The 12959-nt window shown below is 50.6% G+C and overlaps 1 protein-coding gene across 3 annotated transcripts in view; it reads right to left on the bottom strand.

The window, feature by feature from the left end:
* Nucleotides 1-12959, bottom strand: part of RBPJ (recombination signal binding protein for immunoglobulin kappa J region) — an 83494-nt gene that overhangs the window by 38568 nt on the left and 31967 nt on the right. For 2 of the 3 annotated variants that reach the window (XM_078883809.1, XM_078883811.1), the window contains exons 4-5: nt 6398-6563; nt 4582-4756 (exon numbers count right to left, since the gene is read on the bottom strand). In XM_078883809.1, coding sequence (XP_078739935.1) covers nt 4582-4756; nt 6398-6563 — 341 coding nt within the window. Of the gene's footprint in view, nt 1-4581; nt 4757-6053; nt 6121-6397; nt 6564-12959 lie in introns of those variants that run through there. The other variant, XM_078883812.1, reaches the window with a different exon arrangement.

The raw sequence follows: 12959 nt of genomic DNA, 5'->3' as shown, positions 1-12959 counted from the left end.
CTCACTCACCCTCACACACACTCACTCGCTAACTCACATTCATCCACACTCTTACCCACCCACTCACCCACTCACTCACTCACCCACCCACTCACCCTCACACTCACCCACTCACTCACCCACTCACCCTCACACACACCCACCCACTCACCCACTTAGGCATTCACTCACTCACCCTCACACACACCCACCCACTCACTCACTCCCCTACCCACTCACCCTCACACACACTCACTCACCCACCCACCCACTCACCCTCACACTCACCCACCCACTCACTCACTCCCCTACCCACTCACCCTCACACACACTCACTCACTCACTCACCCACTCACCCTCACACACACCCACTCACTCACTCACTCACCCACTCACCCTCACACACACCCACTCACCCTCACACACACTCACTCGCTAACTCACATTCATCCACACTCTTACCCACCCACTCACCCACCCACTCACTCACCCACCCACTCACCCTCACACTCACCCACTCACTCACCCACTCACCCTCACACACACCCACCCACTCACTCACTCCCCTACCCACTCACCCTCACACACACTCACTCACCCACCCACCCACTCACCCTCACACTCACCCACTCACTCACTCACTCACCCACTCACCCTCACACACACCCACTCACCCTCACACACACTCACTCGCTAACTCACATTCATCCACACTCTTACCCACCCACCCACTCACCCTCACACTCACCCACTCACTCACCCACTCACCCTCACACACACCCACCCACTCACCCACTCACCCTCACACACACTCACTCACTCACCCACCCACTCACCCTCACACTCACCCACTCACTCACCCACCCACTCACTCACCCTCACACACACCCACCCACTCACCCACTTAGGCATTCACTCACTCACCCTCACACACACCCACCCACTCACTCACTCCCCTACCCACTCACCCTCACACACACCCACCCACTCACCCACCTACCCACTCACCCACTCACTCACCCACCCACTCACTCACCCTCCCACTCACTCACCCACCCACCCACTCACCCTCACACTCACCCACGCACTCACTCACTCACCCACTCACCCTCACACACACCCACTCACCCTCACACACACTCACTCGCTAACTCACATTCATCCACACTCTTACCCACCCACTCACCCACTCACCCTCACACTCACCCACCCACTCACTCACTCACCCACTCACCCACTCACTCACCCACTCACCCACTCACCCACTCACCCACTCACTCACCCACCCACTCACTCACCCACTCACCCACTCACTCATCCACTCACTCACTCACCCACCCACTCACTCACCCACTCACCCACTCACCCTCACACACACCCACCCACTCACCCACTTAGGCATTCACTCACTCACCCTCACACACACCCACCCACTCACTCACTCCCCTACCCCACTCACCCTCACACACACTCACTCACTCACTCACCCACTCACCCCTCACACACACCCACTCACTCACTCACTCACCCACTCACCCTCACACACACCCACTCACCCTCACACACACTCACTCGCTAACTCACATTCATCCACACTCTTACCCACCCACTCACCCACCCACTCACTCACCCACCCACCCTCACACTCACCCTCACACTCACCCACTCACTCACCCACTCACCCTCACACACACCCACCCACTCACCCACTTACCCACTCACCCACCCACTCACCCTCACACTCACCCACCCACTCACCCTCACACTCACCCACCCACTCACTCACTCCCCTACCCACTCACCCTCACACACACCCACCCACTCACTCACTCCCCTACCCACTCACCCTCACACACACCCACTCACCCTCACACACACTCACTCGCTAACTCACATTCATCCACACTCTTACCCACCCACTCACCCACCCACTCACTCACCCACCCACTCACCCTCACACTCACCCACTCACTCACCCACTCACCCTCACACACACCCACCCACTCACTCACTCCCCTACCCACTCACCCTCACACACACTCACTCACCCACCCACCCACTCACCCTCACACTCACCCACCCACTCACTCACTCCCCTACCCACTCACCCTCACACACACTCACTCACTCACTCACCCACTCACCCTCACACACACCCACTCACTCACTCACTCACCCACTCACCCTCACACACACTCACTCGCTAACTCACATTCATCCACACTCTTACCCACCCACTCACCCACCCACTCAATCACCCACCCACCCACTCACCCTCACACTCACCCACTCACTCACCCACTCACCCTCACACACACCCACCCACTCACCCACCTACCCACTCACCCACCCACTCACCCTCACACTCACCCACCCACTCACTCACCCACCCACCCACTCACCCTCACACTCACTCACTCACCCACCCACTCACCCTCACACTCACCCACCCACTCACTCACTCCCCTACCCACTCACCCTCACACACACCCACTCACCCTCACACTCACTCACTCGCTAACTCACATTCATCCACACTCTTACCCACCCACTCACCCACTCACTCACTCACCCACCCACCCACCCACCCTCACACTCACCCTCACACTCACCCACTCACTCACTCCCCTACCCACTCACCCTCACACACACCCACTCACCCTAACACACACCCACCCACTCACCCACTTAGGCATTCACTCACTCACTCACTCACCTACCCACCCACTCACCCTCACACACACACACTTACCCACTCACTGACCCACCCACTCACACACACCTAGTCACCCACTTAGGCACTCACTCACCCACTCACCTACCCACCCACTCACACACACCCACTCACCCACTTAGGCATTCACTCACATCACTCACTCACCTACTCACCTACCCACCCACTCACCCTCACACACACCCACTCACCCTCACACACAGCCACTCACTCACCTACCCTCACACACACTCACTCACCCACTTACCCACTTAGGCATTCACTCACTCACTCACCTACCCACCCACTCACCCTCACACACCCACTCACTCACTCACTCACCCACTTACCCACCCACTCACCCTCACACACACCCACACACTTACCCACTCACTCACCCACCCACTCACCCTCACACACACCCACACACTTACCCACTCACTCACCCACCCACTCACCCACTTAGGCATTCACTCACTCACTCACTCACCTACCCACCCATTCACCCTCACACACACCCACTCACCCTCACACACACCCACTCACCCACTTAGGCATTCACTCACTCACTCACCTACCCACCAACTCACACTCACACACACCCACTCACCCACTTACTCACCTACCCACTCACCCACCCACTCACCCACTTAGGCATTCACTCATTCACTCACCTACCCACCCACTCACCCTCACACACACTCACTCGCTAACTCACATTCATCCACACTCTTACCCACCCACTCACCCACTTAGGCATTCACTCACTCACTCACCTACCCACCAACTCACACTCACACACACCCACTCACCCACTTACTCACCTACCCACTCACCCACCCACTCACCCACTTAGGCATTCACTCACTCACTCACCTACCCACCCACTCACCCTCACACACACCCACTCACCCTCACACACACCTACCCACCCACTCACCCACTTAGGCATTCACTCACTCACTCACCTACCCACCCACTCACCCTCACACACACCCACTCACCCTCACACACACCCACTCACCCTCACACACACCCACTCACCCACTCACCTACCCACCCACTCACCCTTACACACACACACTCACCCACTCACCTACCCACCCACTCACCCTCACACACACCACTCACCCACTCACCTACCCACCCACTCACCCTCACACACACACTCACCCACTCACCTACCCACCCACTCACCCTCACACACACCCACTCACCCACTCACCTACCCACCCACTCACCCTTACACACACCACTCACCCCCGTGTCTCTCCCCGTGTCTCTCTCCCCGTGTCTCTCTCCCCGTGTCTCTCTCCCCATCTCTCTCTCCCCGTGTCTCTCTCTCCCCATGTCTCTCTCCCCGTGTCTCTCTCCCCGTGTCTCTCTCCCCATCTCTCTCTCCCCGTCTCTCCCTGTGTCTCTCTCCCCGTGTCTCTCCCCGTGTCTCTCTCCCCATCTCCCTCTCCCCGTCTCTCCCTGTGTCTCTCTCCCCACCTCTCTCTCCCCATGTCTCTCTCTCCCCATCTCTCTCTCCCCGCGTCTCTCTCTCCGTCTCTGTCTTCCCGTCTCTCTCTCCCCATGTCTCTCTCCCCGTGTCTGTCTCCCCGTGTCTCTCTCCCCGTGTCTCTCTCTCCCCGCGTCTCTCTCCCCGTCTCTCTCTCCCCATCTCTCTCTCCCCGTGTCTCTCTCCCCATCTCTCTCTCCCCATCTCTCTCTCCCCGTCTCTCTCTCCCCCGCGTCTCTCTCCCCGTCTCTCTCTTCCCGTCTCTCTCTCCCCGTGTCTCTCTCTCCCCGTGTCTCTCTCTCTCCCCGTGTCTCTCTCTCTCACCACCACCACCACCACCACCCTCTCTCCCCTCCCTCCCTCCCTCTCTGCGCCCGCCACTCACGGTCGGCGTTCTTGAGCGACTGTTTCTTCTTGGACGGCTTCGAGATGACTTTGATCCGCTTGCTGCTGAACACTCCGATCTCGTCGCCGTTGCCGTAGAACATCTTCACCGACAGCATGAAGTGCTTCCGCTTGTCCGAGTCGGAGATGTACAGCGTCTTGGCCGTGCAGAAGTTCTGCGCGCGCGCACAGAGAGACACGGAGAGCGAGACACGGTGAGACACGGAGAGAGAGACACGGAGAGAGACGGTGAGAGGGACCCAGTGAGAGAGACACGGAGACACGGAGAGAGAGACGCGGTGAGAGAGAGACGCGGTGAGAGAGACACGGAAAGAGACGGAGGGGGAGAGACGCGGTGAGAGAGACGCGGTGAGAGACACGGAGAGACACGGTGAGAGAGACACGGTGAGAGAGACACGGTGAGAGAGACGCGGTGAGAGAGACGCGGTGAGAGAGACGCGGTGAGAGAGACGTGGTGAGAGAGACACGGAGACACGGAGAGAGAGACGCGGTGAGATAGACGCGGTGAGAGAGACACGGAAAGAGACGGAGGGGGAGAGACGCGGTGAGAGAGACGCGGTGAGAGACACGGAGAGACACGGTGAGAGAGACACGGTGAGAGAGACACGGTGAGAGACACGGAGAGAGAGACACGGTGAGAGAGACACGGTGAGAGAGACGCGGTGAGAGAGACGCGGTGAGAGAGACGCGGTGAGAGAGACGCGGTGAGAGAGACACGGTGAGAGAGACGCGGTGAGAAAGACGCGGTGAGAGAGACGCGGTGAGAGAGACGCGGTGAGAGAGACACGGTGAGAGAGACGCGGTGAGAAAGACGCGGTGAGAGAGACGCGGTGAGAGAGACACGGTGAGAGAGACACGGTGAGAGAGACACGGTGAGAGAGACACGGTGAGAGAGACGCGGTGAGAGAGACACGGTGAGAGAGACACGGTGAGAGACACGGAGAGACACGGTGAGAGAGACACGGTGAGAGAGACACGGTGAGAGACACGGAGAGAGAGACACGGTGAGAGAGACACGGTGAGAGAGACGCGGTGAGAAAGACGCGGTGAGAGAGACGCGGTGAGAGAGACACGGTGAGAGAGACACGGTGAGAGAGACACGGTGAGAGAGACACGGTGAGAGAGACGCGGTGAGAGAGACGCGGTGAGAGAGACACGGTGAGAGAGACACGGTGAGAGAGACACGGTGAGAGAGACACGGTGAGAGAGACGCGGTGAGAGAGACACGTGAGTCAGCGGGCGAGTGACCGTTTGAACACGTCACCCTCGCGTGTCACGTGACACACACGTGACACACACGTGACACACACGTGACACACACGTGACACACACGTGACACACACGTGACACACACGTGACACACACGTGACACACACGTGACACACACGTGACACACACGTGACACACACTCTCACCGGCACATGCCCGTGGTTAACACTTAGTGTCTCTCACCTTCCCCTCCAGGTTGAGCTGCTGCATCTCCTGCTCGCTGTGTCTCTCTGTGTGTCTCTGTCTCTCTCTGTGTCTCTCTGTGTCTCTGTGTCTCTCTCTGTGTCTCTCTGTGTCTCTCTCTCTGTGTCTCTGTGTCTCTGTGTCTCACCTTCCCCTCCAGGTTGAGCTGCTGCATCTCCTGCTCGCTGTGTCTCTCTGTCTCTCTCTGTGTCTCTGTCTCTGTCTCTGTGTCTCTCTGTCTCTGTGTCTCTCTCTGTGTCTCTCTCTGTCTCTGTGTCTCTCCCCCCGTGTCTCTCTCTCTCTCTCTGTCTCTGTGTCTCTCTGTCTCTGTCTCTCTGTCTCACCTTCCCCTCCAGGTTGAGCTGCTGCATCTCCTGCTCGCTGTTGCCGATGCCGATGAAGGCGCAGGGCTGCGCCTCGTGCTCCGATCCCCCCGCACGCTCCATCAGCTCCTTCTTATTCTTCCAGCCGCTGCCCATCAGGTAGACGCACGGCGGGGGGCAGAAGAACCTACACACACACACACGTCAACACGTTAACACACGTTAACACACGTTAACACACACACACGTCAACACACACGTACACACACACACACAGACACACACACACGCTGCCCATCAGGTAGACGCACGGCGGGGGGCAGAAGAACCTACACACACACACGTCAACACGCGTACACACGTACACACACACACACACACGTACACACACACACACACACGTACACACAGACACCTACACACACGTACACACACACAGACACACAGACACCTACACACACGTACACACACACACACACACGTACACACAGACACCTACACACACGTACACACACACGTCAACACGTTAACACACGTTAACACACACACACGTCAACACACACGTCAACACACACACACACAGACACACACACACGCTGCCCATCAGGTAGACGCACGGCGGGGGGCAGAAGAACCTACACACACACACACACGTCAACACGTTAACACACGTTAACACACACACACACAGACACACACACACGCTGCCCATGAGGTAGACGCACGGCGGAAGGCAGAAGAACCTACACACACACACACGTCAACACGTTAACACACGTTAACACACGTTAACACACACACACACGTCAACACACACATACACACACACACACAGACACACAGACACGCTGCCCATCAGGTAGACGCACGGCGGGGGGCAGAAGAACCTACACACACACACACACATGTCAACACGCGTACACATTAACACACGTTAACACACACACACGTCAACACACACGTACACACAGACACCTACACACACGTACACACAGACACCTACACACACGTACACACACACACGTACACACAAACACCTACACACACGTACACACACACACACACGTACACACAGACACCTACACACACGTACACACACACACACACAGACACACAGACACGCTGCCCATCAGGTAGACGCACGGCGGGGGGCAAAAAAACCTACACACACACACACACACACGTCAACACGTTAACACACGTTAACACACACGTACACACACACACACACACACGTACACACAGACACCTACACACACGTACACACACACACACACACAGACACACAGACACCTACACACACGTACACACACACACACACGTACACACAGACACCTACACACACGTACACACACACAGACACGTACACACAAACACCTACACACACGTACACACACACACACACACGTACACACAGACACCTACACACACGTACACACACACACACACACGTACACACAGACACCTACACACACGTACACACACACACACACACAGACACACAGACACCTACACACACGTACACACACACACACACGTACACACAGACACCTACACACACGTACACACACACAGACACGTACACACAAACACCTACACACACGTACACACACACACACACACGTACACACAGACACCTACACACACGTACACACACACAGACACGTACACACAAACACCTACACACACGTACACACACACACACACGTACACACAGACACCTACACACACGTACACACACACACACACACGTACACACAGACACCTACACACACGTACACACACACAGACACGTACACACAAACACCTACACACACGTACACACACACACACACACGTACACACAGACACCTACACACACGTACACACACACAGACACGTACACACAAACACCTACACACACGTACACACACACACACACACGTACACACAGACACCTACACACACGTACACACACACAGACACGTACACACAGACACCTACACACACGTACACACACACACACACGTACACACAGACACCTACACACACGTACACACACACACACGTACACACAGACACCTACACACACGTACACACACACACACACAGACACACAAACACGCTGCCCATCAGGTAGACGCACGGCGGGGGGCAGAAGAACCTACACACACACACACACGTCAACACGCGTACACATTAACACACGTTAACACACGTACACACGTCAACACACACGTACACACACGTACACGTTAACACACGTTAACACACATACACACGTACACACACACATATACACATTAACACACACACATACACACGTACACACACACACACACACGTACACACAGACACCTACACACACGTACACACACACAGACACACAGACACGCTGCCCATCAGGTAGACGCACGGCGGGGGGCAGAAGAACCTACACATACACACACGTCAACACGTTAACACACACACACGTCAACACGTTAACACACACACACGTCAACACGTTAACACACACACACGTCAACACGTTAACACACACACACGTCAACACGTTAACACACACACACGTCAACACGTTAACACACACACACGTCAACACGTTAACACACACACACGTCAACACGTTAACACACACACACGTCAACACGTTAACACACACACACGTCAACACGTTAACACACACACACGTCAACACGTTAACACACACACACACGTCAACACGTTAACACACACACACACGTCAACACGTTAACACACACACACGTCAACACGTTAACACACACACACGTCAACACGTTAACACACACACACGTCAACACGTTAACACACACACACGTCAACACGTTAACACACACACACGTCAACACGTTAACACACACACACGTCAACACGTTAACACACACACACGTCAACACGTTAACACACACACACGTCAACACGTTAACACACACACACGTCAACACGTTAACACACACACACGTCAACACGTTAACACACACACACGTCAACACGTTAACACACACACACGTCAACACGTTAACACACACACACACGTCAACACGTTAACACACATACACACGTCAACACGTTAACACACACACACGTCAACACGTTAACACACACACACGTCAACACGTTAACACACACACACGTCAACACGTTAACACACACACACGTCAACACGTTAACACACACACACGTCAACACGTTAACACACACACACGTCAACACGTTAACACACACACACGTCAACACGTTAACACACACACACACGTCAACACGTTAACACACACACACGTCAACACGTTAACACACACACACACGTCAACACGTTAACACACACACACGTCAACACGTTAACACACATACACACGTCAACACGTTAACACACACACACGTCAACACGTTAACACACACACACGTCAACACGTTAACACACACACACACGTCAACACGTTAACACACACACACGTCAACACGTTAACACACACACACACGTCAACACGTTAACACACACACACGTCAACACGTTAACACACATACACACGTCAACACGTTAACACACACACACACGTCAACACGTTAACACACATACACACGTCAACACGTTAACACACACACACGTCAACACGTTAACACACATACACACGTCAACACGTTAACACACACACACACGTCAACACGTTAACACACATACATATACACGAAAAACACATACATACACACGTTAACACACGTACACACACACGTACACACACGCGTGTTAACACGCGCACACACGCGTGTTAACACGCGTACACACACGTGAACACACACTCGTTAACACACATACATACACACGTCAACACACATGTCAACGCACACGCGCGCGCTCACACGTTAACACACAAAAGGCAAAAATCCCCCGTGTAGCCTTAACAGACTGTAGGGATAATTAGTGTGTATAGTGTAGTGTATAGTGTAGTGTATAGTGTAGTGTATAGTGTAGTGTATAGTGTATAGTGTAGTGTATAGTGTAGTGTATAGTGTAGTGTATAGTGTAGTGTATAGTGTAGTGTATAGTGTAGTGTATAGTGTAGTGTATAGTGTAGTGTATAGTGTAGTGTATAGTGTAGTGTATAGTGTAGTGTATAGTGTAGTGTATAGTGTAGTGTATAGTGTAGTGTATAGTGTAGTGTATAGTGTAGTGTATAGTGTAGTGTATAGTGTAGTGTATAGTGTAGTGTATAGTGTAGTGTATAGTGTAGTGTATAGTGTAGTGTATAGTGTGTATAGTGTAGTGTATAGTGTAGTGTATAGTGTAGTGTATAGTGTAGTGTATAGTGTAGTGTATAGTGTGTATAGTGTAGTGTATAGTGTAGTGTATAGTAGTGTATAGTGTAGTGTATAGTGTAGTGTATAGTGTAGTGTATAGTGTAGTGTATAGTGTAGTGTATAGTGTAGTGTATAGTGTAGTGTATAGTGTAGTGTATAGTGTAGTGTATAGTGTAGTGTATAGTGTAGTGTATAGTGTAGTGTATAGTGTAGTGTATAGTAGTGTATAGTGTAGTGTATAGTGTAGTGTATAGTGTAGTGTATAGTGTAGTGTATAGTGTAGTGTATAGTGTAGTGTATAGTGTAGTGTATAGTGTAGTGTAGTGTATAGTAGTGTATAGTGTAGTGTATAGTGTAGTGTATAGTGTAGTGTATAGTGTAGTGTATAGTGTAGTGTATAGTGTAGTGTATAGTGTAGTGTAGTGTATAGTGTAGTGTATAGTGTAGTGTATAGTGTAGTGTATAGTGTAGTGTATAGTGTAGTGTATAGTGTAGTGTATAGTGTAGTGTATAGTGTAGTGTATAGTGTAGTGTATAGTGTAGCATTAGTGTAGTGTATAGTGTAGTGTATAGTGTAGTGTATAGTGTAGTGTATAGTGTAGTGTACAGTGTAGTGTATAGTGTAGTGTATAGTGTAGTGTATAGTGTAGTGTATAGTGTGTATAGTGTATAGTGTAGTGTATAGTGTAGTGTATAGTGTAGTGTATAGTGTAGTGTATAGTGTGTATAGTGTAGTGTATAGTGTAGTGTATAGTGTAGTGTATAGTGTAGTGTATAGTAGTGTATAGTGTAGTGTATAGTGTAGTGTATAGTGTAGTGTATAGTGTAGTGTATAGTGTAGTGTATAGTGTAGTGTATAGTGTAGTGTATAGTGTGTATAGTGTAGTGTATAGTGTAGTGTATAGTGTAGTGTATAGTGTATAGTGTAGTGTATAGTGTAGTGTATAGTGTAGTGTATAGTGTAGTGTATAGTGTAGTGTATAGTGTAGTGTAGTGTATAGTGTAGTGTATAGTGTAGTGTATAGTGTAGTGTATAGTGTAGTGTATAGTGTAGTGTATAGTGTAGTGTATAGTGTGTATAGTGTAGTGTATAGTGTAGTGTATAGTGTAGTGTATAGTGTAGTGTATAGTGTATAGTGTAGTGTATAGTGTAGTGTATAGTGTAGTGTATAGTGTAGTGTATAGTGTAGTGTATAGTGTATAGTGTAGTGTATAGTGTAGTGTATAGTGTAGTGTATAGTGTAGTGTATAGTGTAGTGTATAGTGTAGTGTATAGTGTAGTGTATAGTGTAGTGTATAGTGTAGTGTATAGTGTAGTGTATAGTGTAGTGTATAGTGTAGCATTAGTGTAGTGTATAGTGTAGTGTATAGTGTAGTGTATAGTGTAGTGTATAGTGTAGTGTATAGTGTAGTGTATAGTGTAGTGTATAGTGTAGTGTATAGTGTAGTGTATAGTGTAGTGTATAGTGTAGTGTATAGTGTAGTGTATAGTGTAGTGTATAGTGTAGTGTATAGTGTAGTGTACAGTGTAGTGTATAGTGTAGTGTATAGTGTAGTGTATAGTGTAGTGTATAGTGTAGTGTATAGTGTAGTATTAGTGTATAGTGTAGTGTATAGTGTAGTGTATAGTGTAGTGTATAGTGTAGTGTATAGTGTAGTGTATAGTGTAGTGTATAGTGTAGTGTATAGTGTAGTGTATAGTGTAGTGTATAGTGTAGTGTATAGTGTAGTGTATAGTGAAGTGTATAGTGTAGTGTATAGTGTAGTGTATAGTGTAGTGTATAGTGTAGTGTATAGTGTAGTGTATAGTGTAGTGTATAGTGTAGTGTATAGTGTAGTGTATAGTGTAGTGTATAATGTAGTGTATAGTGTAGTGTATAGTGTAGTGTACAGTGTAGTGTATAGTGTAGTATAGTGTAGTGTATAGTGTAGTGTATAGTGTAGTGTATAGTGTAGTGTATAGTGTAGTGTATAGTGTAGTATTAGTGTAGTGTATAGTGTAGTGTATAGTGTAGTGTATAGTGTAGTGTATAGTGTAGTGTATAGTGTAGTGTATAGTGTAGTATTAGTGTAGTGTATAGTGTAGTGTATAGTGTAGTGTATAGTAGTGTATAGTGTAGTGTATAGTGTAGTGTATAGTGTAGTGTATAGTGTAGTGTATAGTGTAGTGTATAGTGTAGTGTATAGTGTAGTGTATAGTAGTGTATAGTGTAGTGTATAGTGTAGTGTATAGTGTAGTGTATAGTGTGTATAGTGTAGTGTATAGTGTAGTGTATAGTGTAGTGTA

Source organism: Lampetra fluviatilis, chromosome 73 (assembly GCF_964198595.1).
Source record: "Lampetra fluviatilis chromosome 73, kcLamFluv1.1, whole genome shotgun sequence".
In the NCBI taxonomy this organism is placed as follows: domain Eukaryota; kingdom Metazoa; phylum Chordata; class Hyperoartia; order Petromyzontiformes; family Petromyzontidae; genus Lampetra; species Lampetra fluviatilis.
Note: the sequence above shows the minus strand (reverse complement) of the source record. Positions and strands in the feature narration are given on the sequence as shown.